At 43.6% G+C, this 27,292-nt stretch overlaps 3 protein-coding genes across 3 annotated transcripts; all 3 read right to left on the reverse strand.

Moving 5' to 3' along the window:
• Positions 1 to 1,970: 1,970 nt before the first annotated feature.
• LOC141455109 (uncharacterized) lies at positions 1,971 to 3,050 on the reverse strand. Its single transcript, XM_074129969.1, has one exon. The coding sequence runs from the start codon at positions 3,048 to 3,050 to the stop codon at positions 1,971 to 1,973; it is 1,080 nt and encodes a 359-aa protein (XP_073986070.1).
• A 5,034-nt stretch (positions 3,051 to 8,084) lies between these two features.
• LOC141455110 (uncharacterized) lies at positions 8,085 to 9,573 on the reverse strand. The gene is made up of 2 exons (XM_074129971.1): positions 8,903 to 9,573; positions 8,085 to 8,811 (listed from the first exon to the last, which is right to left on the reverse strand). Exons 1-2 carry the CDS (start codon positions 9,571 to 9,573, stop codon positions 8,085 to 8,087), a joined length of 1,398 nt encoding a protein of 465 aa, XP_073986072.1.
• Positions 9,574 to 10,474: 901 nt separating this feature from the next.
• LOC141455111 (uncharacterized) lies at positions 10,475 to 11,554 on the reverse strand. Its single transcript, XM_074129972.1, has one exon. It carries the CDS (start codon positions 11,552 to 11,554, stop codon positions 10,475 to 10,477), a length of 1,080 nt encoding a protein of 359 aa, XP_073986073.1.
• Positions 11,555 to 27,292: the final 15,738 nt, after the last annotated feature.

The raw sequence follows: 27,292 nt of genomic DNA on the forward strand, positions 1-27,292 counted from the left end.
ACTAAGACACAGTTTTCTCATAACCTTGTGAACACAAACCACAGTTTTTAATAATAATACGCACACATGAAAAAGCTGATGCTAACATGGCCGACATTCCTTCTCAGTGACGCTTGGCTTCACATCCTACCAGCACATCCCCCTCTCTCTTCGTGCTCACCCAATTGCGCCAACTGACGCGGGGCACACTCTGGGAAAAAACAAGTCTGGGGGGCCGCCACTATTGGGGAACCAAACATCCTCCCCCGCAGTGGACTCGTCTGAGATCCACTTACTGATTTGGGAGGGGGCAAAGCTTCCGGACAGGCCGACTGATCAGTCCTGAAGTAGTCTTCACCTCGGCCACCCTAGCCACGTTGTTTCGCCCATGGTGAAGGTTGACTATTCGGCCTATGGACCATTGTAGTGGAGGGAGGTTGTCGTCCATGATCATGACTACTTGTCCCTCTGCGGCCGGGAAGGAAGGCGAATGCCATTTGAGCATGGCCTGCTGCTCGAGGAGGTACTCCTTGTGCCATCTTTTCCAAAACTGGTTGACTGTAAATTGTGCCATGGTCCACTTGGAACGAAGCGCTGTGCGGGGAGTTAATGAACCGTCGGTAGGAAGAGCAGTCATTGGCCGCATAATGAGAAAGTGACCTGGCGTCAGCACTTGCAGGTCGTCTGGCGAGGACGAGACAGCGGTGAGAGGTCTGAAATTTAATATGGCTTCAATTTGACAAATGATTGTGAGGAAACACTCCATGGTGGGCTCTTGTGTGCCTAACGTGACCTTCAGTAATCTTTTAGTGGATTTAACTGCTGCTTCCCAGAGGCCTCCAAAATGTGGTGCTCTAGGAGGGATGAAATGCCACTCGATGCCTCTTTTGTTGGATTCTCTCAGAATGGCCTCTTGAGACTTGGCGTCATTTAGTAGTGTGGATACCTCATTGAGTCTTCTTTTGACTCCGACAAAGTTAGTGCCATTATCCGACCAAATGTGACTTGGCACACCTCTCCTAGCAACGAAGCGGTTTAGGGCAGCTAAAAATGCTTGTGTTGTGAGGTCTGTGACTAGCTCCAGGTGTAGGCCTTGGTGGAAAAACAGACAAAAATGGCGAGATAAGACTGGAGGACTTTGGCTGAACGCAGGAAAGCAATTTCACGTTGAAGGAGCCTGCATAGTCTATGCCAGTGGTGGTGAAGGGTGATGAAGCGCTGGCTCTTCCTTCTGGCAGTTGCCCCATGAGCGGGTTTAAGGGTGTTGGCTTGACACTGAAACACTTGTTACAGGCTCCCAATTGTCGGCGGACAACATTTTTACCATTGACAATCCAATATCGACTTCGCAGAAATGCGTGAGTGGCAGTGGGGCCTACGTGGAGGTTGGATATGTGTGCAGCTTGTATGACCAAGGCCGTGAAGGGTTGTTGCGAAGGCAACAAGGCAGGGTGCTTCTGAGATTCGGGGACAGCGGCCAGTCTGAGTCTCCCTCCAACTCGCAGCACTCCATCAGTGTGCAGAAATAGGCCTAAGGTTTTGACGAGGCGTAGTCTAGGCTTGGGGGACTGAGCATCCTCAATTTCCTCGGAAAGCGAGTGCTGTTGGGCTCGGACTATTAGAACTCGCAGGGCTTCGCTACGTTCCTTTACATTCAATGGACCTGACATACGATGTACTGGATTTCTAGTATTGTGGGCGAATCGCAGGCACCAGGCCACTACATTCTGCAGAGTATACAGACTGGAAAATTTAGTCTCTAATTCCTCAGGGCAGGACATTACACTTGAAACATTAAGGGCCTGGGAGCGGATTTCTGCTCCTACGATAGGGTCAGACAAATCGGCACTTACTTGCCCAAGGGGCCATGACTCGTAGTTTGATTTCAGCCAAGGGGGGCCTTCCCACCATAACTGGTGACTCACTAATTCTTGAGGACGTACTCCACGTGAGGCACAGTCAGCGGGGTTTTGTGAGGAGGAGATGTGGAACTATTGCGAGGCGGGTACTTTTTCTAAGATAGCAGCTACTCTATTCCCCACGAACACCTTCCAATGCGGAGGTGGCGTTGCTGTAATCCAGGCCAGGGCAATGGTAGAATCCGAAAAGGCTAGGATGTTCTGAGTGGTTAGCTGAGGGAAAAGTAATCTGACCTTATTAATCGTAAGAGCAAGTAGGTGGGCCGCACAAAGCTCCAGGCGGGGGAGCGTGACCGGTTTCATGGGGGCCATTCTGGCTTTAAACATGACCAGGCTAATGACAGTGTCCTCAGACTGGGATACAAGGTAAACCACGGCCGCATAGGCTCGCTCAGACGCGTCAGCAAAACCCACTAAATAAGACTTAAGATTGGGTAAAGACAAAAATCTAGGTATGTGAATTTTAGACAGGTCAGGCAGGGAGTCAGCGAACTGAGCCCATTCCTGGACAATTGATAAGGGCAGGGGATCATCCCAATCAAAGGAGGCTTGACAGACTATTCTAAATATTGCACGAGCAAAAACTGTTATGGGGATCAGCCAACCCAAGGGGTCAAAAACTTTTGCAATCTGACTGGCAAATTGTCTTTTAGTTTGAACATTAGGAACGGAACGGATTAGAAAATGGAAGTAATCTTGAGAAGGGTTCCAACAAAGTCCGAGAATTTTCAATTGGGACTCCTCATCGTTTTCTAAGCAGACTGAAGACATGGCTGGAAGCAGATATTTAGAGGGTATTTTATTTAATAATTGCGGTTGATTTGAGGCCCACTTTCTGAGTTCAATTTGAGCCTGACTCAATAATTGGATTAACTGATCTCTGGATTGCAATGCCACTTCTAGAGTAGGACCTCCTCTAGAAATGTCATCCACATAGGTACGGTCGCGGATTATCTCAGAGGCCAGGGGAAAGGAAGCCAGAGAGGTCAGAGCTAATTCTTGAAGGACGCGACATGCTAAGTAGGGAGCTGACGTGGTTCCATAGGTCACAGTGCATAAACGGTACTCCTGCACTGGTTGGCTCGTATCAAATCGCCACAGTATGCGTAATAAATCCCTATCTTCCAGGGGGTGTTGTATCTGTCTAAACATTTGGCGAATGTTGGCCGTAAAGACCCATTTGTCCACTCTAAATCTGGTAACCACCTTCCAGATATCGAGCTGTAAACGGGGTCCAGGAAGCAAGAGCTCATTGAGGGAGATGTCTGAAGAGGACTTCTGGGAAGCGTTAAATACTACACGAATCTTTTCCGGGGGATCGTCTGGACGGTGTACCGCATGATGGGGAAAATAATACGACAATTTGACCTGACTTGAGAGGAGGGGCCAGTTCCATATGATTCGAATCTAAGTAGTCTTTCATAAACTCCACATAGGGAGCACGGAGATGTGGGGACTTGGCATGACGGGATTCAGTTTGTAAGAGACGCCTTAAAGCAATCTTTCTAGATTCACCGAGGCAACAAGGACTGGTTTTAAATGGCAGGGCCACAGAAAAACGACCAGTAGGGAGTCGAAAACATGACTTCGAGAAACACTCTTCCGCTTTCAATTCGTCCGGGGTAAGAGGAGAAACCTCCGACACTTCCTCCAAGGCGAACATCTTTTCCATCAGTCGTGACAATACTAGGTCAGGGGGGTGTGATATAGATTGGGTTTTACCCGAGCTGAGTCGGAGTACCGTGCGTCGGGCAGGAATTACCGGCGTATGAGTGACTAGAGAGGGAGGTGGATTAGAACCTTCGGAGAGAGTAACTCCCGCAGAAGTTATGGTAGGAGGAAGAGTTTCAGGAATAAAGGTATTACAAGTTTGCAGCGGCCGCCGCGTTCTAATCAGGCGTTGAGGTTTCGAGGGCGGAAGTTGAATAGCCAAAATTGGGGGAGTGGGTTGCTGAGGGAGTGGGTCTACTCTTGGGAAGTAGACCTGGCTTGAGCAGAGGACAAGGACAAACTAGGAAGGCCTGACTGGTCCGACTGCACGAGGAGTTCAGGGTTATTGCAATGAGCAATTGGTTCAGACTCGGACCGGCAAGGAGGGGTTTCGGCCGAAGGCTTCTTTTCTGGGCTAGACTGGTCAGCAGGTACCTTAGGGGCTGGTAATTGACCATACTTATGCTTGAACAAAATTTTATAATAGGTCCGATATAGCTTAGAGTTGGACCTGCTGTCCTTGACGGAAGAGTCAAAACAAACCCTCCTCGAGGGGAAGCTTCTCAAGGGGCCAGACATAATCCAGCCAAGAGTTGTCAATCGGGCGTTGGGGGAACCATTTTGTGAACGGATTATTTGACTAAGGTCGATGGCATCAAAGACCGAGGCGGAGAATACCACATCCACCGGCCTTGGTTCATTAAAGGTTGGGTCAGCTAAGGATTTATCAATTAGGTGCGACCAATCCTTGACGGGAAAATAGGAGGATGGTGCATCTGCGACAGTCTTGGTGACTACTCGGAAGGGAATTTTTAATTGGGAGAACGGAGGGCGTTTTAAATTGGTAGAAACTTGACCTACGACTTGTGTGAAAATATTGCCTCCTATTCCTCGAATCCCACCTGACATGGGGTTATAATTCAATTTACTCTCCTTGGCGAATGCTTCAGACATCAAGTTTATCTCACTGCCTGAATCCAGCAGGGCACGAGCGCGATACCACTGGCCATCTCCTCCAAGGAGATAAACCAGGGCAGTGGGGGATACCGACAAATCGGAGGGGATAGACTTCAAAATAGATTTGCTTTGTGGTTTAGGTCTGTGACACAAGTAACCGTTTCGGCGAAAACTCGACAAAACATAGCAAGACTGGGGAATGGTATCGCGCGGGCCGAATCCCCAAAAGGTAGCTTTTGGTGAATCACTATTAAAGTAGATAGTTGGGAGTGAAGAAAGGATGCTGCTACCAGATGAAGTCGAAGGAGAAGAAACGTCATCTCGAAGTTGGGGAACTGCCCTTTTGGGAGAAGGGTCAGGAAGTTTCTTAGTCAGCTTAGGGCTTAAAGACATTAACGGGGGAATGACAATATCGGGTAAAGTCCTTTGACTTAGACTAGAAGAGGGGGAGGGGGATGAAGGGTGGTGTGATGAGCACCACTGCACTCCAGGCACCCAGAACTTCGAGGGCATTGAGACACTGAGTGAGATTTGGAGAAACAGTTAACACATAAGTGGTTCTCAGTGATGAAACTCTATCTATTGCTCACTGGCAGTCGCAGGTATTCGTTACACTTAGATATCTGATGCCACTCGTCACAAAAGTAACAGCGTAAGGAGTGGACTGGAGGGGAAGGAGCTCTCGATGTGGAGGGGGTGTCCGTCGGGCAGGAATAGGAGAAGCGGATGGAGAGGATTTCTTGGGTGAAGGGGACGGTGACTTAGCTGATTTGGGTGTGTGGGTCTTGGAGGGCTTCAAGGTGGAGACAGCCCTAGGCTTAAAGAATGTTCTAGGAAGGGAAGGGGTTTCAGATTGTTGGGAGGAGGGGCCTTCAGGGAGACAACTAGAGGGAGATGTCACGTCTTGGGGCGGAGAGGTGGATTTCCTGAATGTTATTTTAGGGGCGAACTTGTCTTCTTGATTTTTCAAGAATTCTAGTACTTGTGCACTTTGGGGCAGTTCATCAAAGGATCTTAAATACTTCTTCCTAAACTCCTCTTGGAGGTTAGCAGACAAAGCCGACAGAATTATGTGACACAAAAGGAAGTCCAACGGCTGGGGGATATCGTGTTGATCTAGTAGCATTTGCCGCCTAGAAATCCAAGCGATACATTCATGAATGGTGGGGTTCCCTTCCGGGACCTGAAGGAAGGTTTCGAACAACGCACTGGCGGTGCGCAACTTGCCTTCATAGCGAGCATCTAAGGTCTCCCAGGCAGAGCTGTAACCTTTCTCTGTAGGCGTGGAATTCTGAATAATAGACAGGGGGGGCCCTTTCAGGCAGGACTTAAGAGCTTGTAGACGCCTATGAGGAGGCAGGGACAATTTATTGATCTCAAACTGGAAGGTGCGCTTGAACTCCTGGTAAGGGAGAACATCCCCTTCGAATGGGGTGATCCTTGGAATCACCAATTCCTGTAATTGTCTCCTCGCGAGTTCGACCACCGACTCGTCCGAGACCAAGACTTGCGAAACTGTGCCAGGAGGGGCAGACGCGCAAAACGAAATAGACTTATCTAGAATAGGTGCAATCCTTGACAAATGGACTAGCTCAGCTTGGGCAAAGCTTTTTGTCAAGGCTCTGGCAAGCGGACCTCGTTCCTCCGGGACCAGTGCTCGGAGCCATTCCCACACTTCCCCGTCCACAGTCCGGGACAACGTCAAAAACCCGGAGGAAAGCCGCTGGCACGTAGTTACAATTTCGGGAACATCTGTGTCCAAGGTTTTTGCATTCTGAGTCCATCGATCAAGCCTGTCAATCAGGTATCGGCACTTGATGGCTTTAAGATCTGCATCACCCCCTGACGGCATGGACATTGAGGGATTATCCTCCATTGACGGAGTGGTTGGGAGTGCAGGGGAGGGGGGAGGAGTGTCGTTGCCGGAAGTAAATGAATTACCCATAATTAACCACGGCTGGAGGGACTTACAATACAAAAATTATACACAAGTTACAATACAATACTACAAGACAAAGATATACAAAATAAATAATAGGCCTCTTAACATAATAACTACAGCCCATAGTACATGTGAAAAAAAAGAAAAAATTAAAAATAATTAGGTATACTAACATAAGAAAATAGAACTAAAATAATACTGTACGCAAGGCGCTTAAATTTTATAAATAAACAATAGTTGATATGAATAAATATAAAAACATATATATATACGCTAGTATAACACAGAAAGAAGAAACTATGGCTATAGTAGGCCAACCATTTAACATTACAATTAATGCCAACAAGTCATATGAACAAAAATATAATCAATCATATAAGTAAATTATTACAACTAAAGACGAGATTACTTACAAAGAAAAAACAGTTGAATAGCACAAATGCAAAAATAAAAACAGACCTTCCGTACACAATCCAAATAATTGTACTTGTATTATAATTAAAACTATATCAATTAATATCTGGATGTTCCTGGCATGAACATAGTATCCTGAAGACTGTTTCCCGGGTTTCGGCACCATGAAAAGTACTCAAAAGGGAGGGGGTAGATATAGACGCAATTAAAATTAAGGCTGGAATAGTGCGGGACGCCACCAGTCTTCAGAACACTTTTTGCAAATTAACCATTAATCTTTATTCACAATTAAAATGTCTCCGAGGAGATACAGACAAAATAATACACAACTAGTGAAATAATAATGGATCTGAACACCACAGTGTATGTGTCCTTTATAACACTTTGGTGCGGAATACGCACTACACTCAATGAATAAGTATTGGTACAAAACAATATACAACGGGGAAATTAATTAGACTAATTATTTGTACAAGACAATATATATCAGGGAAGACTTAATTGTAATAATTATTGTACAAGGCAATATACAACGGGGAAGTTAATTAGACTAATTAATTGTACAAGACAATATTTATCAGGGAAGACTTAATTGTAATAATTATTGTACAAGGCAATGTACAACAGGGAAATTAATTAGACTAATTATTTGTACAAGGCAAAATATATCAGGGAAGACTTAATAGTAATAATTATTGTACAAGGCAATATACAACAGGGAAAACTTAGAACAATTGTTTGTACTAGGCGTCATGCAACAGGGAAAATGATTAGAATAGTTATTTGTCCAAGACAATATCCATATATCAGGGAGGAATTAATTGTAATAATTATTGTACTTATGTGAGTCTCTATCCATAAAGTCCAAAAGTTTGAGCTCATTAAATAATAAACTAAGACACAGTTTTCTCATAACCTTGTGAACACAAACCACAGTTTTTAATAATAATACGCACACATGAAAAAGCTGATGCTAACATGGCCGACATTCCTTCTCAGTGACGCTTGGCTTCACATCCTACCAGCACATCCCCCTCTCTCTTCGTGCTCACCCAATTGCGCCAACTGACGCGGGGCACACTCTGGGAAAAAACAAGTCTGGGGGGCCGCCACTATTGGGGAACCAAACATCCTCCCCCGCAGTGGACTCGTCTGAGATCCACTTACTGATTTGGGAGGGGGCAAAGCTTCCGGACAGGCCGACTGATCAGTCCTGAAGTAGTCTTCACCTCGGCCACCCTAGCCACGTTGTCTCGCCCATGGTGAAGGTTGACTATTCGGCCTATGGACCATTGTAGTGGAGGGAGGTTGTCGTCCATGATCATGACTACTTGTCCCTCTGCGGCCGGGAAGGAAGGCGAATGCCATTTGAGCATGGCCTGCTGCTCGAGGAGGTACTCCTTGTGCCATCTTTTCCAAAACTGGTTGACTGTAAATTGTGCCATGGTCCACTTGGAACGAAGCGCTGTGCGGGGAGTTAATGAACCGTCGGTAGGAAGAGCAGTCATTGTCCGCATAATGAGAAAGTGACCTGGCGTCAGCACTTGCAGGTCGTCTGGCGAGGACGAGACAGCGGTGAGAGGTCTGAAATTTAATATGGCTTCAATTTGACAAATGATTGTGAGGAAACACTCCATGGTGGGCTCTTGTGTGCCTAACGTGACCTTCAGTAATCTTTTAGTGGATTTAACTGCTGCTTCCCAGAGGCCTCCAAAATGTGGTGCTCTAGGAGGGATGAAATGCCACTCGATGCCTCTTTTGTTGGATTCTCTCAGAATGGCCTCTTGAGACTTGGCGTCATTTAGTAGTGTGGATACCTCATTGAGTCTTCTTTTGACTCCGACAAAGTTAGTGCCATTATCCGACCAAATGTGACTTGGCACACCTCTCCTAGCAACGAAGCGGTTTAGGGCAGCTAAAAATGCTTGTGTTGTGAGGTCTGTGACTAGCTCCAGGTGTAGGCCTTGGTGGAAAAACAGACAAAAATGGCGAGTTAAGACTGGAGGACTTTGGCTGAACGCAGGAAAGCAATTTCACGTTGAAGGAGCCTGCATAGTCTATGCCAGTGGTGGTGAAGGGTGATGAAGCGCTGGCTCTTCCTTCTGGCAGTTGCCCCATGAGCGGGTTTAAGGGTGTTGGCTTGACACTGAAACACTTGTTACAGGCTCCCAATTGTCGGCGGACAACATTTTTACCATTGACAATCCAATATCGACTTCGCAGAAATGCGTGAGTGGCAGTGGGGCCTACGTGGAGGTTGGATATGTGTGCAGCTTGTATGACCAAGGCCGTGAAGGGGTGTTGCGAAGGCAACAAGGCAGGGTGCTTCTGAGATTCGGGAACAGCGGCCAGTCTGAGTCTCCCTCCAACTCGCAGCACTCCATCAGTGTGCAGAAATAGGCCTAAGGTTTTGACGAGGCGTAGTCTAGGCTTGGGGGACTGAGCATCCTCAATTTCCTCGGAAAGCGAGTGCTGTTGGGCTCGGACTATTAGAACTCGCAGGGCTTCGCTACGTTCCTTTACATTCAATGGACCTGACATACGATGTACTGGATTTCTAGTATTGTGGGCGAATCGCAGGCACCAGGCCACTACATTCTGCAGAGTATACAGACTGGAAAATTTAGTCTCTAATTCCTCAGGGCAGGACATTACACTTGAAACATTAAGGGCCTGGGAGCGGATTTCTGCTCCTACGATAGGGTCAGACAAATCGGCACTTACTTGCCCAAGGGGCCATGACTCGTAGTTTGATTTCAGCCAAGGGGGGCCTTCCCACCATAACTGGTGACTCACTAATTCTTGAGGACGTACTCCACGTGAGGCACAGTCAGCGGGGTTTTGTGAGGAGGAGATGTGGAACTATTGCGAGGCGGGTACTTTTTCTAAGATAGCAGCTACTCTATTCCCCACGAACACCTTCCAATGCGGAGGTGGCGTTGCTGTAATCCAGGCCAGGGCAATGGTAGAATCCGAAAAGGCTAGGATGTTCTGAGTGGTTAGCTGAGGGAAAAGTAATCTGACCTTATTAATCGTAAGAGCAAGTAGGTGGGCCGCACAAAGCTCCAGGCGGGGGAGCGTGACCGGTTTCATGGGGGCCATTCTGGCTTTAAACATGACCAGGCTAATGACAGTGTCCTCAGACTGGGATACAAGGTAAACCACGGCCGCATAGGCTCGCTCAGACGCGTCAGCAAAACCCACTAAATAAGACTTAAGATTGGACCTGACATACGATGTACTGGATTTCTAGTATTGTGGGCGAATCGCAGGCACCAGGCCACTACATTCTGCAGAGTATGCAGACTGGAAAATTTAGTCTCTAATTCCTCAGGGCAGGACATTACACTTGAAACATTAAGGGCCTGGGAGCGGATTTCTGCTCCTACGATAGGGTCAGACAAATCGGCACTTACTTGCCCAAGGGGCCATGACTCGTAGTTTGATTTCAGCCAAGGGGGCCTTCCCACCATAACTGGTGACTCACTAATTCTTGAGGACGTACTCCACGTGAGGCACAGTCAGCGGGGTTTTGTGAGGAGGAGATGTGGAACTATTGCGAGGCGGGTACTTTTTCTAAGATAGCAGCTACTCTATTCCCCACGAACACCTTCCAATGCGGAGGTGGCGTTGCTGTAATCCAGGCCAGGGCAATGGTAGAATCCGAAAAGGCTAGGATGTTCTGAGTGGTTAGCTGAGGGAAAAGTAATCTGACCTTATTAATCGTAAGAGCAAGTAGGTGGGCCGCACAAAGCTCCAGGCGGGGGAGCGTGACCGGTTTCATGGGGGCCATTCTGGCTTTAAACATGACCAGGCTAATGACAGTGTCCTCAGACTGGGATACAAGGTAAACCACGGCCGCATAGGCTCGCTCAGACGCGTCAGCAAAACCCACTAAATAAGACTTAAGATTGGGTAAAGACAAAAATCTAGGTATGTGAATTTTAGACAGGTCAGGCAGGGAGACAGCGAACTGAGCCCATTCCTGGACAATTGATAAGGGCAGGGGATCATCCCAATCAAAGGAGGCTTGACAGACTATTCTAAATATTGCACGAGCAAAAACTGTTATGGGGATCAGCCAACCCAAGGGGTCAAAAACTTTTGCAATCTGACTGGCAAATTGTCTTTTAGTTTGAACATTAGGAACGGAACGGATTAGAAAATGGAAGTAATCTTGAGAAGGGTTCCAACAAAGTCCGAGAATTTTCAATTGGGACTCCTCATCGTTTTCTAAGCAGACTGAAGACATGGCTGGAAGCAGATATTTAGAGGGTATTTTATTTAATAATTGCGGTTGATTTGAGGCCCACTTTCTGAGTTCAATTTGAGCCTGACTCAATAATTGGATTAACTGATCTCTGGATTGCAATGCCACTTCTAGAGTAGGACCTCCTCTAGAAATGTCATCCACATAGGTACGGTCGCGGATTATCTCAGAGGCCAGGGGAAAGGAAGCCAGAGAGGTCAGAGCTAATTCTTGAAGGACGCGACATGCTAAGTAGGGAGCTGACGTGGTTCCATAGGTCACAGTGCATAAACGGTACTCCTGCACTGGTTGGCTCGTATCAAATCGCCACAGTATGCGTAATAAATCCCTATCTTCCAGGGGGTGTTGTATCTGTCTAAACATTTGGCGAATGTTGGCCGTAAAGACCCATTTGTCCACTCTAAATCTGGTAACCACCTTCCAGATATCGAGCTGTAAACGGGGTCCAGGAAGCAAGAGCTCATTGAGGGAGATGTCTGAAGAGGACTTCTGGGAAGCGTTAAATACTACACGAATCTTTTCCGGGGGATCGTCTGGACGGTGTACCGCATGATGGGGAAAATAATACGACAATTTGACCTGACTTGAGAGGAGGGGCCAGTTCCATATGATTCGAATCTAAGTAGTCTTTCATAAACTCCACATAGGGAGCACGGAGATGTGGGGACTTGGCATGACGGGATTCAGTTTGTAAGAGACGCCTTAAAGCAATCTTTCTAGATTCACCGAGGCAACAAGGACTGGTTTTAAATGGCAGGGCCACAGAAAAACGACCAGTAGGGAGTCGAAAACATGACTTCGAGAAACACTCTTCCGCTTTCAATTCGTCCGGGGTAAGAGGAGAAACCTCCGACACTTCCTCCAAGGCGAACATCTTTTCCATCAGTCGTGACAATACTAGGTCAGGGGGGTGTGATATAGATTGGAGGGTTTTACCCGAGCTGAGTCGGAGTACCGTGCGTCGGGCAGGAATTACCGGCGTATGAGTGACTAGAGAGGGAGGTGGATTAGAACCTTCGGAGAGAGTAACTCCCGCAGAAGTTATGGTAGGAGGAAGAGTTTCAGGAATAAAGGTATTACAAGTTTGCAGCGGCCGCCGCGTTCTAATCAGGCGTTGAGGTTTCGAGGGCGGAAGTTGAATAGCCAAAATTGGGGGAGTGGGTTGCTGAGGGAGTGGGTCTACTCTTGGGAAGTAGACCTGGCTTGAGCAGAGGACAAGGACAAACTAGGAAGGCCTGACTGGTCCGACTGCACGAGGAGTTCAGGGTTATTGCAATGAGCAATTGGTTCAGACTCGGACCGGCAAGGAGGGGTTTCGGCCGAAGGCTTCTTTTCTGGGCTAGACTGGTCAGCAGGTACCTTAGGGGCTGGTAATTGACCATACTTATGCTTGAACAAAATTTTATAATAGGTCCGATATAGCTTAGAGTTGGACCTGCTGTCCTTGACGGAAGAGTCAAAACAAACCCTCCTCGAGGGGAAGCTTCTCAAGGGGCCAGACATAATCCAGCCAAGAGTTGTCAATCGGGCGTTGGGGGAACCATTTTGTGAACGGATTATTTGACTAAGGTCGATGGCATCAAAGACCGAGGCGGAGAATACCACATCCACCGGCCTTGGTTCATTAAAGGTTGGGTCAGCTAAGGATTTATCAATTAGGTGCGACCAATCCTTGACGGGAAAATAGGAGGATGGTGCATCTGCGACAGTCTTGGTGACTACTCGGAAGGGAATTTTTAATTGGGAGAACGGAGGGCGTTTTAAATTGGTAGAAACTTGACCTACGACTTGTGTGAAAATATTGCCTCCTATTCCTCGAATCCCACCTGACATGGGGTTATAATTCAATTTACTCTCCTTGGCGAATGCTTCAGACATCAAGTTTATCTCACTGCCTGAATCCAGCAGGGCACGAGCGCGATACCATTGGCCATCTCCTCCAAGGAGATAAACCAGGGCAGTGGGGGATACCGACAAATCGGAGGGGATAGACTTCAAAATAGATTTGCTTTGTGGTTTAGGTCTGTGACACAAGTAACCGTTTCGGCGAAAACTCGACAAAACATAGCAAGACTGGGGAATGGTATCGCGCGGGCCGAATCCCCAAAAGGTAGCTTTTGGTGAATCACTATTAAAGTAGATAGTTGGGAGTGAAGAAAGGATGCTGCTACCAGATGAAGTCGAAGGAGAAGAAACGTCATCTCGAAGTTGGGGAACTGCCCTTTTGGGAGAAGGGTCAGGAAGTTTCTTAGTCAGCTTAGGGCTTAAAGACATTAACGGGGGAATGACAATATCGGGTAAAGTCCTTTGACTTAGACTAGAAGAGGGGGAGGGGGATGAAGGGTGGTGTGATGAGCACCACTGCACTCCAGGCACCCAGAACTTCGAGGGCATTGAGACACTGAGTGAGATTTGGAGAAACAGTTAACACATAAGTGGTTCTCAGTGATGAAACTCTATCTATTGCTCACTGGCAGTCGCAGGTATTCGTTACACTTAGATATCTGATGCCACTCGTCACAAAAGTAACAGCGTAAGGAGTGGACTGGAGGGGAAGGAGCTCTCGATGTGGAGGGGGTGTCCGTCGGGCAGGAATAGGAGAAGCGGATGGAGAGGATTTCTTGGGTGAAGGGGACGGTGACTTAGCTGATTTGGGTGTGTGGGTCTTGGAGGGCTTCAAGGTGGAGACAGCCCTAGGCTTAAAGAATGTTCTAGGAAGGGAAGGGGTTTCAGATTGTTGGGAGGAGGGGCCTTCAGGGAGACAACTAGAGGGAGATGTCACGTCTTGGGGCGGAGAGGTGGATTTCCTGAATGTTATTTTAGGGGCGAACTTGTCTTCTTGATTTTTCAAGAATTCTAGTACTTGTGCACTTTGGGGCAGTTCATCAAAGGATCTTAAATACTTCTTCCTAAACTCCTCTTGGAGGTTAGCAGACAAAGCCGACAGAATTATGTGACACAAAAGGAAGTCCAACGGCTGGGGGATATCGTGTTGATCTAGTAGCATTTGCCGCCTAGAAATCCAAGCGATACATTCATGAATGGTGGGGTTCCCTTCCGGGACCTGAAGGAAGGTTTCGAACAACGCACTGGCGGTGCGCAACTTGCCTTCATAGCGAGCATCTAAGGTCTCCCAGGCAGAGCTGTAACCTTTCTCTGTAGGCGTGGAATTCTGAATAATAGACAGGGGGGGCCCTTTCAGGCAGGACTTAAGAGCTTGTAGACGCCTATGAGGAGGCAGGGACAATTTATTGATCTCAAACTGGAAGGTGCGCTTGAACTCCTGGTAAGGGAGAACATCCCCTTCGAATGGGGTGATCCTTGGAATCACCAATTCCTGTAATTGTCTCCTCGCGAGTTCGACCACCGACTCGTCCGAGACCAAGACTTGCGAAACTGTGCCAGGAGGGGCAGACGCGCAAAACGAAATAGACTTATCTAGAATAGGTGCAATCCTTGACAAATGGACTAGCTCAGCTTGGGCAAAGCTTTTTGTCAAGGCTCTGGCAAGCGGACCTCGTTCCTCCGGGACCAGTGCTCGGAGCCATTCCCACACTTCCCCGTCCACAGTCCGGGACAACGTCAAAAACCCGGAGGAAAGCCGCTGGCACGTAGTTACAATTTCGGGAACATCTGTGTCCAAGGTTTTTGCATTCTGAGTCCATCGATCAAGCCTGTCAATCAGGTATCGGCACTTGATGGCTTTAAGATCTGCATCACCCCCTGACGGCATGGACATTGAGGGATTATCCTCCATTGACGGAGTGGTTGGGAGTGCAGGGGAGGGGGGAGGAGTGTCGTTGCCGGAAGTAAATGAATTACCCATAATTAACCACGGCTGGAGGGACTTACAATACAAAAATTATACACAAGTTACAATACAATACTACAAGACAAAGATATACAAAATAAATAATAGGCCTCTTAACATAATAACTACAGCCCATAGTACATGTGAAAAAAAAGAAAAAATTAAAAATAATTAGGTATACTAACATAAGAAAATAGAACTAAAATAATACTGTACGCAAGGCGCTTAAATTTTATAAATAAACAATAGTTGATATGAATAAATATAAAAACATATATATATACGCTAGTATAACACAGAAAGAAGAAACTATGGCTATAGTAGGCCAACCATTTAACATTACAATTAATGCCAACAAGTCATATGAACAAAAATATAATCAATCATATAAGTAAATTATTACAACTAAAGACGAGATTACTTACAAAGAAAAAACAGTTGAATAGCACAAATGCAAAAATAAAAACAGACCTTCCGTACACAATCCAAATAATTGTACTTGTATTATAATTAAAACTATATCAATTAATATCTGGATGTTCCTGGCATGAACATAGTATCCTGAAGACTGTTTCCCGGGTTTCGGCACCATGAAAAGTACTCAAAAGGGAGGGGGTAGATATAGACGCAATTAAAATTAAGGCTGGAATAGTGCGGGACGCCACAAGTCTTCAGAACACTTTTTGCAAATTAACCATTAATCTTTATTCACAATTAAAATGTCTCCGAGGAGATACAGACAAAATAATACACAACTAGTGAAATAATAATGGATCTGAACACCACAGTGTATGTGTCCTTTATAACACTTTGGTGCGGAATACGCACTACACTCAATGAATAAGTATTGGTACAAAACAATATACAACGGGGAAATTAATTAGACTAATTATTTGTACAAGACAATATATATCAGGGAAGACTTAATTGTAATAATTATTGTACAAGGCAATATACAACGGGGAAGTTAATTAGACTAATTAATTGTACAAGACAATATTTATCAGGGAAGACTTAATTGTAATAATTATTGTACAAGGCAATGTACAACAGGGAAATTAATTAGACTAATTATTTGTACAAGGCAAAATATATCAGGGAAGACTTAATAGTAATAATTATTGTACAAGGCAATATACAACAGGGAAAACTTAGAACAATTGTTTGTACTAGGCGTCATGCAACAGGGAAAATGATTAGAATAGTTATTTGTCCAAGACAATATCCATATATCAGGGAGGAATTAATTGTAATAATTATTGTACTTATGTGAGTCTCTATCCATAAAGTCCAAAAGTTTGAGCTCATTAAATAATAAACTAAGACACAGTTTTCTCATAACCTTGTGAACACAAACCACAGTTTTTAATAATAATACGCACACATGAAAAAGCTGATGCTAACATGGCCGACATTCCTTCTCAGTGACGCTTGGCTTCACATCCTACCAGCACATCCCCCTCTCTCTTCGTGCTCACCCAATTGCGCCAACTGACGCGGGGCACACTCTGGGAAAAAACAAGTCTGGGGGGCCGCCACTATTGGGGAACCAAGCACAATCTATGTTTAAACGCCGTTTTATACTCAATCTCTTTAGCCATCATTTTCGGGAAAAATTGTCAGTAGCTAAATTTGCCTTGAATGTAAGTTATGGCCGTTTACTGAAAAGTTATGATGTCCCATTTTCCACTAAACATGAGGTATTTCGAGCGGTCGCCAGAGCGAGATTATATGCTACGGCGCACAAATTTGGGGTTTCCAGCGATACGATTCGGTAGAGAGGTTATATACTTTCTTTGTAAAAAAAATATTTTTTCTTCCTAAAAATACACCCCACTACATCATTTATTTAGAAACAGGAGCTGAGCCTATGTTTTTGTTTACCTTGAAAATGTTTTTAAAGTATATTAAAAGCCGGACCAAAGGCTGCCTAAATTGCTTGTGAAAGAAATCGTCAAGAAGAAAATCTATTGGTATGATGCTTGCTCTTCTCTTTTTGCTAAATTTAATTTTGACTTTGACAAATATATTACTGGGAAAGATGGGGTCGATTCGTTGAATGGATTGTTTGAGAAAATAAATCAAGAGTTTAAAGAAGAATGTCTAAAAAAAGCTTTCCATTCAACCTTTCACTCTCTGTACAGAGAGCTTAAATTAAGTTTGGATAAGCATTATATATCTGATGACAATAATTTGTATCTAATCAGTAATATTTTTAAAGCAAGAGGGCAGCTTCTTAAATTAAATTACAACATAACGCGTACAGAGGCACAGCATTACTGTTCCATGTGTAATTTGGGGGCTGTGGAGAATGTTTATCACTTTATAGCGGTTTGCCCAATTATGAGGGAATTTAGAGTCAGGTGTTTTGGCAAAGTAGAATTAAGCATGGCAGAACTGATAGATCAATTAAATGGAAAAGATTGGCTATTGTTAAATAAATTTATTCGTTCAGCTGGTAATTATAGAAAAATGTTAATCCAACAATTCAATTATTAATTGGGTATGTGTATGTAAAAAAGGGTATTTTTTATTTTATTTCTCTTTCTTCACTATTTTTGTACAAACAGAATTTATAATTTGTATTAATTTTACATTTTATTTTTTATGATGTATTTTGTGAAATTCAATAGATTGTATGACTCATAATTAGTGCAACTCTGCAGATGGACTATGTCCATGCACTTTGTCTGTTTAAGGTTTTTTTTTTCATTATGTAAATTTTATAATTTAAAGATTAATAAACAATTTATTATTATTATTATTATTGCTCAATCTCTTCACGTTGCTCAGAATATAATTCATCTTTTTTCGGTTCCCATAGGTGGAACTTCTTCTTCTTTGGTTCCTCAAGACAAGTTGTTTCATGTCGTACCATTTGCATGGTTGAGAAATTTTTTCCTACAATATTTACAAGTATAGGATTTTGAACAAGTTAGTCTATGCCGTGTTAAATTTTTCCCACTACTAAAAAGACTTTTTACATAGTTCACATTGAGCATAATTATCTAGCTCTAATATGTTTTGTTCAACTGAATTCATAATTTTTTGTTTTTACAAGAGTAAATAAGAAAAACAAATAACACTTCACTTAAACGCGTCTATAATAATATATATTTTAGACAAGAGTAAATAACCCTTCACCTAAACGCAACTATAATAAAACATATTTTTTTTTACAAGAGTACTTAAGAAAATAAACCTTCACCTAAATGCGTCTATAATAAAACATGTCTTAACGAGTTTTTAACCTTTCACACCTAAACGCGCCTATATTAGAAATCTATTCTGTGTCTTAACGCGTTTCCCATATCCCTTCACGCACCTATAATAGACATGTCTTAACGCGTTTTAATTATTCCATATCTTCTTCTTCCTCTTCTTCCAATTCCACCTGTGTTTATTTATCAGCTACAGATTTAAATGTATATAACTGCGACCCTCCTTTTTCCCCCAGATAACCTTTATAGCTTCTTATTGATTGTTCATCAACTGCCTGTAGAATTCTCTTTGGCAGAAAGAGATGTGCAATCCCCCCGTTGTAGGCGACTGTCACTCTCAATGACTTCCCACACCTGGAGTCCAATACTCCTATTTCTTTAATTCTATACTTCCTTCCGCTAATCAAATCTGACGGATTCATGTATACCTCTACTTTGGTACTCGCAGAATTGAGTGCTTGACAAAAATCCCTAGCCACAAAACAAAATACTATTTACCAAAAAACCAATAAAACAAGAAAATTATTTCTACTTACTTATCGTACGGTATGTGCAATTTCTTGATGGTTAAGCGTCGGCTTTTGGTGCTCAGAGTCGTCGGATCGAACACCAGGGAAAATAATTTTTTATTTCTCACTGGCTCATTTGCCCTCTACTTGGTTCATTTGCCCTGTCTGGAAGAGTTGGTGGTCGGGGTGCGTGGAGGAGGTAGAGGGTGACTAGCTGCATAATATTAAGGGAGAGGGGTAAGGATTACGTAAACCGGAGGAGCCTGGGGGCCAGGCTCATTTGCCCCTGCGCCAGGAACCCCACTTTATATCTACTGATCATTCAAAAAGAAGAATAAATTCAACGAAAAAAGTAAAGTAAGAAAAGCAAAAATGCAAAAAACAAGTGAGAGTGAGGGAGTGGCTAACAAAAAAAATCAATACTTATGACTCAAAAACTAATCTAATAAATTTAGATTAAAACTCAAACTAATTTAGTTTTTATTTTGGCAAACTGCCTACGCATGATATAACTTCTGGTAGGATAGCTGAACATTTTCCTATTTCTAGGAAACCTGGTCAAAATTGCCAGTACTTCGGGCCTCCACACTGTCGACGATGTCCCTAAATCCCAGTTGAGGTAAGCTTGGATAACCTCTTGAAGGAGTTGAATGGCAGGGTTATATTCGACTATCTTCCTTTGGTAAACAAATAAACATCCGGCATACAGCCGTGGATGGTATCAGTCCTTGCTTCGCGGTCTCTAGTTTCCTTCCCCAAAATTTGTTCATCTCCCACTAAACGTCGGATCTTCCGGCAGTGCTCAAAGGACTCTATTCAATAAATTTTCTTATACAAAATAAACCATCATCAGTAGAGGAAGAAAGAGAGTTCTGGCGCATGATGTCATCAACGTCGGATAAATACTTCTAGCTTCGATCCTGCGATCTTTTACTTCAAAGTCAGCAACTCTAACCACGTGACCATCAGTTTTACTGGTAAAAGTATGGATTATTTAAGTTCTATCAAGTTAGGGTGGTCACTCCGCCTTTCCTCGCCATAGCTGTGCCGATGGAGCGTGAGGTGTTTTTGTGTGGGGGCATCATATTGCATTCTCCATAGCTTCATCTCTATTCACTGTTAGAGCCCCTTCCAAGAACGATTCAATGGGTAGGAGGGGGGTCTCAAATAACATCTATTATACCACTTAAATCTGAATAATAAATCAGTATATTATTGCCGTAAATGTGAAAACTGCAGTCATCGTTTCCGTTAAGACCACTAACAGCATGCACCTTTTTATATTAAAATACATACATGCCTATATGGTCACATGTTGGAATGCTAGGTTACCATTACTAGAAAATGCAAATTAATCTTTTAGTAAATAAGTTCTGCACAATGGGAATTACAAGTATTAAAATATTAATTGCCGGTTCATTACCTTTCACATCTCCACATACATTACATTGTTTATACATTACATTACTTCCGCACTAGCTGAAAAGTGCAAATGCATCTTTCGCCGTAATGGGAATTGCTAATATAAAATTTTTCCTAGTCACATAAACATTCTATAGCCCATCTACCTAACTGGTTGTTAAAATACGTAGAATCATTTACCATTGCAAGTTAAATATGAGTTGGTGGGGGTTATATTATATTTTCAGCTAGGATTTTACTGAGTTTGCTGTCTTGTGTCGGCTGAAGAAAACTCCCATATCACAGTTAGTACGATTTTGTAGGTTTTGAATTTTTTTTCTTTCAGAGTCTATAGTAACTAGAAGTTATTAGCATTACTTTTAATTTCCTTGTTTTTAGATGTCTGATTTAAAGGAATTATTAAACCAAATAGCAGAAGAAGAAGAGACCCAATACCTTTCCGTGAGAGATTTAGCTCTCAACATAGCCTACCCCATTATCAGTATTAATAAAATAGATTTGGGGAAAGTATCTACGTAATTTAAAAAAAAAAATAACCGAAAAGTGAGATGTTTTTTACCGAAAATTTTCGCATAAAAGATCGATGAAAAAATTATTAATAAATACAAACCTCTTAAGCTTTCCCTTATTTATCTCCTTAACAAAAATTTACAGTTTTAAAAGTTAAGTATAAGGGTTGATTAAACGCCAAAAGGTACACAAATCAGCAAGTACCCAACATTTCATTAATACTTCATTGATATCACTTAAGTAATTTTACTGCATTAATTTTCATTAATATTTTTTAGAATTTATTAGATGTCACAGACCCTTATGCTGGCCATTTTCATCTACGAAATATTTGTTCAAGTAGCACTGTAGATTGACTATAATATCTATTTTATATATAACAATCAAACTATTAATTACAGGTTAGAAAGAAAAACGTTATAAAAAATTAAAAAAAATAGGCTAAAAAATTCAAATACTTTTTTTAAAAAATGCATATTAATGATTTTGTTTATTTTATTTATTTATTTGTATTTTTAAATAAAAATCGTCGGTTCAAGTTCATTCTTCCATTAAAGTAATTCTCATTTTATGTAGTAGTCAAACGTTTACAATAATAGATAATAATTAATCTGGCTTTATCGTAAATAATAGTTTTCTTCAATTACATTCTCAATCTAGATCTTCTTCCCACAATGTTGTATATGTGTAATATTAAAAAAATAAGATATGCTTATTTTTAGGACAGCTAATTATTCCAGTATTTTACTGTAAGTAAAATTAGGGGGACTAAATTAAATTACAATTGAGAAATGAATAATTATTGTTGAATAATCTACTTGTTATTAACTGTGGGTTATTTGTGCTCACGAATATTTCGGCAAGACGAATTCAAGACAGAAATATTGTTTTAAATTCAAAAATATTGAATCAAATTTAAACAGTAGCTGTCTCTTAGTCTTTTTCTACTTTAACATGCATGTATATGTGACTACTCAAAATAAAGATAAATCAGAAGAATAATTTGGAATAAACAGGGGCGGCCATAGCTCGTGTAGCGCCCGTGTGCAATGAAACCCTGGCGCCCCCTAGGCCTGACCCCCCCGCGGCTGTAACTATTAACTTTGCCGTCGTAACAAGAAAGTTTTTTCATATTCCAACAAGCTATTTTATAAGTAGGTATAGCGTACAGTATGGTATTAGTTACGGCCTTTCTTCTTATGACGGCAGAATAACACTCATTGTTTTTATGCCTGTAGCACATCTCTGTTGCGAAACTAAGCGGCGATCCGCGATAGTTCATGTTTCGTTTTGTGTTTTAAGTTTTATGGACAGCGAAATAGAAGCGAAATGTATCGAATTTCTGTTTCGCTGCCCATAGAACTTACAACACAAGGCGTAACTCTATCGCGGTTTTGCCGCTCGAGTTCCGCAGCGGAAGTGTGCTACATTTTAACCTCTTCTTCCCTAACAGGGAAGAAGAGGTTAAAAATAAAACATGTGGTAAATTTTAATAATTAGATCTTTTTATTAAACTCTTATTTATCTTATATACATTACATTACAAAACCCTATTATATACTTATAGCTATTTAAACTGTTATTTATCTTATCTACATTACAGTACCACCCTTACAGTACCTAAGTAAGTATATAAATTACAAACAAAATATTTAAGAAAAAATCACTTTTCGTGCTTTTGCATGAGCGAAATCTTTAATTATGTCATCAATCTCAATTTTTACGTCAAGTTCAATACTTATTAATGACAAATTTGTTGACCTACTTTGCGTCAATGTTGATCTAAGGTAGTTTTTAATTATTTTAAGTTTAGAAAAGGATCTTTCACTTTGAGCTACAGTAACTGGTAATGTAAGGTAAGTCCTAAGTGCTATGGACAGATTCGGGAACACTGAAATTAAGTTATTCTTAAACAAATAGTTTAAAATATCCAATGGCGAAGTTGAATCAGTGTCAAACATCGCTAATAATTCTATTTCATTGAAAACCTCTATCTTATCTATATCGGAAGAGCCAGCATGGTGCAGTTTTTGTTCCAAATTAGTACAAAGTGCATTTTTAGAATCTAAGTCCCTCTTAGAACTGTTCGTCCCGAACAGAAGTCTCCTTCGTGGCGTAGGGCAGCAATCGGTCCAAGTGTACCACCTTCATCTTGGATCTGGGCGTGCGTTGAATTCGGTACACCAGGTCGTTGAGTCGTGAGACAATGGTGTAAGGTCCTTCCCAGTTGTTCTGTAATTTAGGGGATCTTCCCTTCTTGCGTACTGGGTTATACAACCAAACTTTCTCGCCTTCCTGGAACGTTCTTCCGGTGACCCGCATGTCATACCGTGACTTCATCCGGTCACTTTCCAGTTTTATCCTGTCGCGCACCTTTCTATGTATATCTCTCAACTTACGGCGAAGATCCGCAGCATACCTATCCATATCCGATTCTTCCGTCTCCGGGCCGCCAAATAAAAGGTCACTGGGTAGCCGCAGCTACCTACCGAACACAACGCTCGCAGGTGTTCGGCCAGTGGTCTCGTGAACGACCGATCGGTACGCCATCATGATGAGGGGTATATGTTCGTCCCAATCATCCTGATGTTCATTTACCAACATCCTCAGATGGCCTCCTAAGGTTTTCATGAATCGCTCCACCATGCCGTCGGACTGAGAATGCAGCGGTGTGGTCCTCGTCTTCCTGACACCGAGGATCTCGCAGACCGTCTTGAACAGATTGGACTCGAAATTTCTTCCCTGATCGGAGTGCAATTCCAGTGGTATTCCAAAACGGCTGAACATGTTGTTTACTAAAGCTTCAGCTACCGTGGAAGCGTCCTGATTTGGTAAAGCGTAAGCCTCTGTCCACTTGCTGAAGTAGTCCGCTGCGACCAGAATATAGCGATTTCCTCTCTTGGATTTAGGAAAAGGCCCCGCTATATCGATGGCTATCCTTTCGAACGGCGCTCCCACATCGTACTGTCTCATTGCACCGCGGGTTCTTCGGCTGGGCCCTTTACTTGCTACGCACTTAGTGCAACGTCGACACCAGTCTACAACATCATCGTGATAGCCGACCCAGTAGAACCACTGCCTCAGCTTGTCCAATGTCTTCCTTACTCCAAAGTGGTTGCCGGTAGTACCTCCGTGCATTTCTGTTAGCACTTCTTTCCTCCTTGATGCTGGCAGAATCACTTGATTTTTCTTTTCCCTTCCGTCTGCGCTTTCCCAGGTTCGCAGCAATACCCCATCTTTAATGGTGAGCGAATCCCACTGGGCCCAGTAGCACTTCACGTCTCGACTGCTGGACGCAACTTCCTCTCAGTCCGGTCTTGACCCTCCTTCCTTAAACTTGAGCACTGGTCCAATGTCCTCATCCTTGAGTTGCTCCTCAAGGCTTCCATTCTACTCCTGGAAGAACGATGGTTCGTTTACATTGGCCCTGCTCCTTCTGCTCCGTCCTGCAACAATGCTTGCACTCTGTGTTACACGGCCGTCTTGAAAGGGCGTTGGCATTACCATGGAGTTTTCCCTTCCGGTGGGCTATCCTGAATTGATACTCTCGAAGTATCTCTATCCAGCGTGCTACCTGACCCTCCGGGTTCTTGAAATTCAATAGCTAAGTCAGGGATGCATGGTCAGTCCGTAAAAGGAACGGTTGTCCATAGAGATACTTATGGAAATGTTCCAGCGTCTTCACGATAGCCAGAAGCTCTTTCCTCGTGACAAAGTAGTTCTTTTCATCCTTAGAGAGGGTTTTGGAGGAGTACGCGATGACTCGTTCTTCGCCATCTGCCATAGGGGGTCTACCTGCGATAGTAGACCCCCTATCCCAACCATGCTGGCATCTGTGTCCACGATGAACTCACAACCAGCTCTTGGGTACGCCAAGACTGGGGCTGCTAATAAGGAATTCTTTAGTCTCTCGTATACTTCTTGGCATTTCGGAGTCCATTCGAAAGGTTGCTCGTTTTCAGTTAACCGGTGAAGGGGCCTGGCTATATCCGCAAAACCCTGAACGAATCTCCTGTAGTAGGTACACAACTCCAGGAAGCTTCTCACTTCGCGTTTGTCCTTTGGTACTGGCCACGCACTCACAGCTTCGGTTTTCTCGGGATCCGTTCTCACACCTTCCGAGGAAACAATGTGTCCTAGGTATTTCACCTTCCTTCTGAATAGATGGCATTTCTTCAGGCTAAGCTTTAAGCCAACGCTGGACAATTTTTCCAACACCTTTCCCAGGTGCTTGAGGTGTTCCTTCAGGGTTTTGCTGAAAATGATCACGTCGTCCAGGTATTTTAAGCAGGTCCTCCAATGTAGTTTTCTTAGAGTGGTTTCCATCAGCCTCTCAAAAGTTGCTGGCGCATTGCAGAGTCCAAATGGCATTACGCTGAACTGCCACAACCCGGTACCCGTTGAGAACGCTGTTTTCTCTTGATCTTCTGGATGTATCTCTACTTGCCAATAGCCACTCTTTAGGTCCAGAGTCGAGAACCAATTGGCCTCCGCTAAGGTATCCAGAGTGTCGTCTATCCGTGGCAGTGGATAGCTGTCCTTCTTCGTGATGTCGTTGAGCTTGCGGTAGTCAACACAAAATCTGGCAGAGCCGTCCTTCTTCTTGACCAACACCACGGGAGAAGCCCAAGGACTGCTGGAAAGTTGGATTACCTCTCGTACCTTCATGTGCTCTATCATTTGGTCGACCTCCTGTTGTTTGGCCAACGGAATCCTCCGTGGCGCCTGCTTAATGGGCTGGTGATCGTTGGTGTTGATGCGGTGTTGTACTGTCTTCGTCCTTCCCAGGTGGTGGTCACCGCAGGAAAACACATGATGGTATTTGTGTAATAGCTGCTTAGCTGCTTCCCTTTCCTGAGGTCTCAGATCAACAACTGCACTTTCTATGAATTCGTCTACGACCCTACCTTGGCGTAGATTGCTCCCTAACTAGATTTGTATTGGGTACCTCAGAGCCGGTTATATACCTCCTCGCATCTACCGATTATTGTTCCCTTCTTCAGTTTTTGGTCAAAGTCCTTCGTGTTCAAAAGTCTAGCCGGTATTGTATTAGTCTTAGCCGAGATGAGCGTCCGTCCTATGAGTATGCCGTTATCGCGCTGCGAAGCCAGCTCTAACACTCCCAGTACTCCTCCTGGTTTTTTCTCCAATGAAACGGTGGCTATGGTTTCACTGCCTGCAGGTAACACAAGGTCTTCCAATAGCGTTGCTTGTCTTATCACCCCAACATCTTCCCTGGACATCTTGAGTATCGTTTCTTCGTTCCCAATTCGAATGGATCTTTCATCGAAATCCAGGACAACTTTGTGTGAATTCATAAAATCCATTCCCAATATGACCGGATCCGAGATATTCGCTACGACCACCCGATGGGGAATCTGCTTAGTACCCACCTCGATGGTGACTTGGGCTTCCCCTGCGACTTCCATGCTGTCTCCGTTGGCCGTCACGATGAGATACTCTCTTGACGGAGTATGTAGTTTTAAATTCGGTATAAAGCCTTTCCTGACGATAGTATGGGTGGCTCCAGTGTCTACACCATCTGACAGGTTTTCCCTGCTATCTTTCCTTCCAACAGTAGGCTGCTATCTTCACACTCTAGCCGTGACACCTTTATCTGTGTTGGGGCAAAGGAGAAATAAGTTGGCTTTCGCCCCACTAAGCCGACAGCTCGTCGGTTCCCTGACGTCTTCTTCTTTTTGTTGATATTTGCGAGACGGAAGTGTGCATTGCCTCTTCACATGTCCAAACTTCTGACAATTATAGCATTTCAGGGAGTTCCTTCTGTTTAGATTAGAGGGCACCAGTCCTCGGATCTCTCGTACGAATCGCTCCAGAACCTCTTCAACTCCGTGGTTCGCACCATCTGTGCTTGGAGCGGCGGGCGGCGGGCGGCTTCAAGTAGGTCTGTCTCACCCGAACTGGATCCCTCTGGATGCCCGTTCACTTTCAATTTGGTGCAAGAAATCTACGGACTTTTCTTCTAAAACAAGAGTTTTCAATGTGATTTGACGTTTAACACATTCCAAGTGCCCTAAGCTCTTTTCGTGGCGTTCCAAACCTATAGACAAGTGTTGCCAATCTTTATAACCTATTTTACCAGTAAAAGGTGATATGTCATCATGAAATAGTTTACAATAAAAACAAAAATCGGAATCGGTCGATTTGGAATAGACGAGCCAGTTTCTTAAAACGGTTTCATTATTAGACATCTTCTTAGTATAATAGACATTTGAAAAGGATCTTTTTGAACTATTGGAAGGATAAGAACTCTCTTTTATTACCTGTATTGGTCCGCGCAGCACTAAAAATGTCCTCTGCCGCTTAACACCTGCGGCCATAGCGCGAGATCATTCAATACATCTTCTCTAATTATTGTATTATCCAGGAAAACTTCCCCACAAGGAGGTTCCTCGCTTTCTTGGACAACCAAAGGCAATGGCGGCGAGGAGGGCGGCGGCAGCGTTGAAGAATCTTGGTTTCGGTGTTCTTCCGAAGATGGCCCAGGTCGAAGAATGAACTTTTCGATTGAACTTGTATTCTTTTTTAGACATAATTCCTTCTCCAGCTTTCTTTTTCGATTCTGGGCACCAGAAAGTTTCTTTTTTCCGTCGCCGTCAGACATCTA

Source organism: Rhodnius prolixus, unplaced genomic scaffold, assembly GCF_049639745.1.
Source record: "Rhodnius prolixus isolate KJV_2025 unplaced genomic scaffold, Rpr scaffold_27, whole genome shotgun sequence".
Lineage (NCBI taxonomy): Eukaryota > Metazoa > Arthropoda > Insecta > Hemiptera > Reduviidae > Rhodnius > Rhodnius prolixus.

Excerpts from the sequence above, each read along its gene's own strand:
- LOC141455109 (XM_074129969.1), bottom strand. The coding sequence starts at position 3,050 with ATGTTTAGACAGATACAACACCCCCTGGAAGATAGGGATTTATTACGC.
- LOC141455110 (XM_074129971.1), bottom strand. The coding sequence starts at position 9,573 with ATGTCCTGCCCTGAGGAATTAGAGACTAAATTTTCCAGTCTGTATACT. Across the intron at positions 8,812-8,902 it reads AGTCTTAACTCGCCATTTTT|GAGAGGTGTGCCAAGTCACA; the intron begins GTCTGTTTTTCC and ends CTTCGTTGCTAG.
- LOC141455111 (XM_074129972.1), bottom strand. The coding sequence starts at position 11,554 with ATGTTTAGACAGATACAACACCCCCTGGAAGATAGGGATTTATTACGC.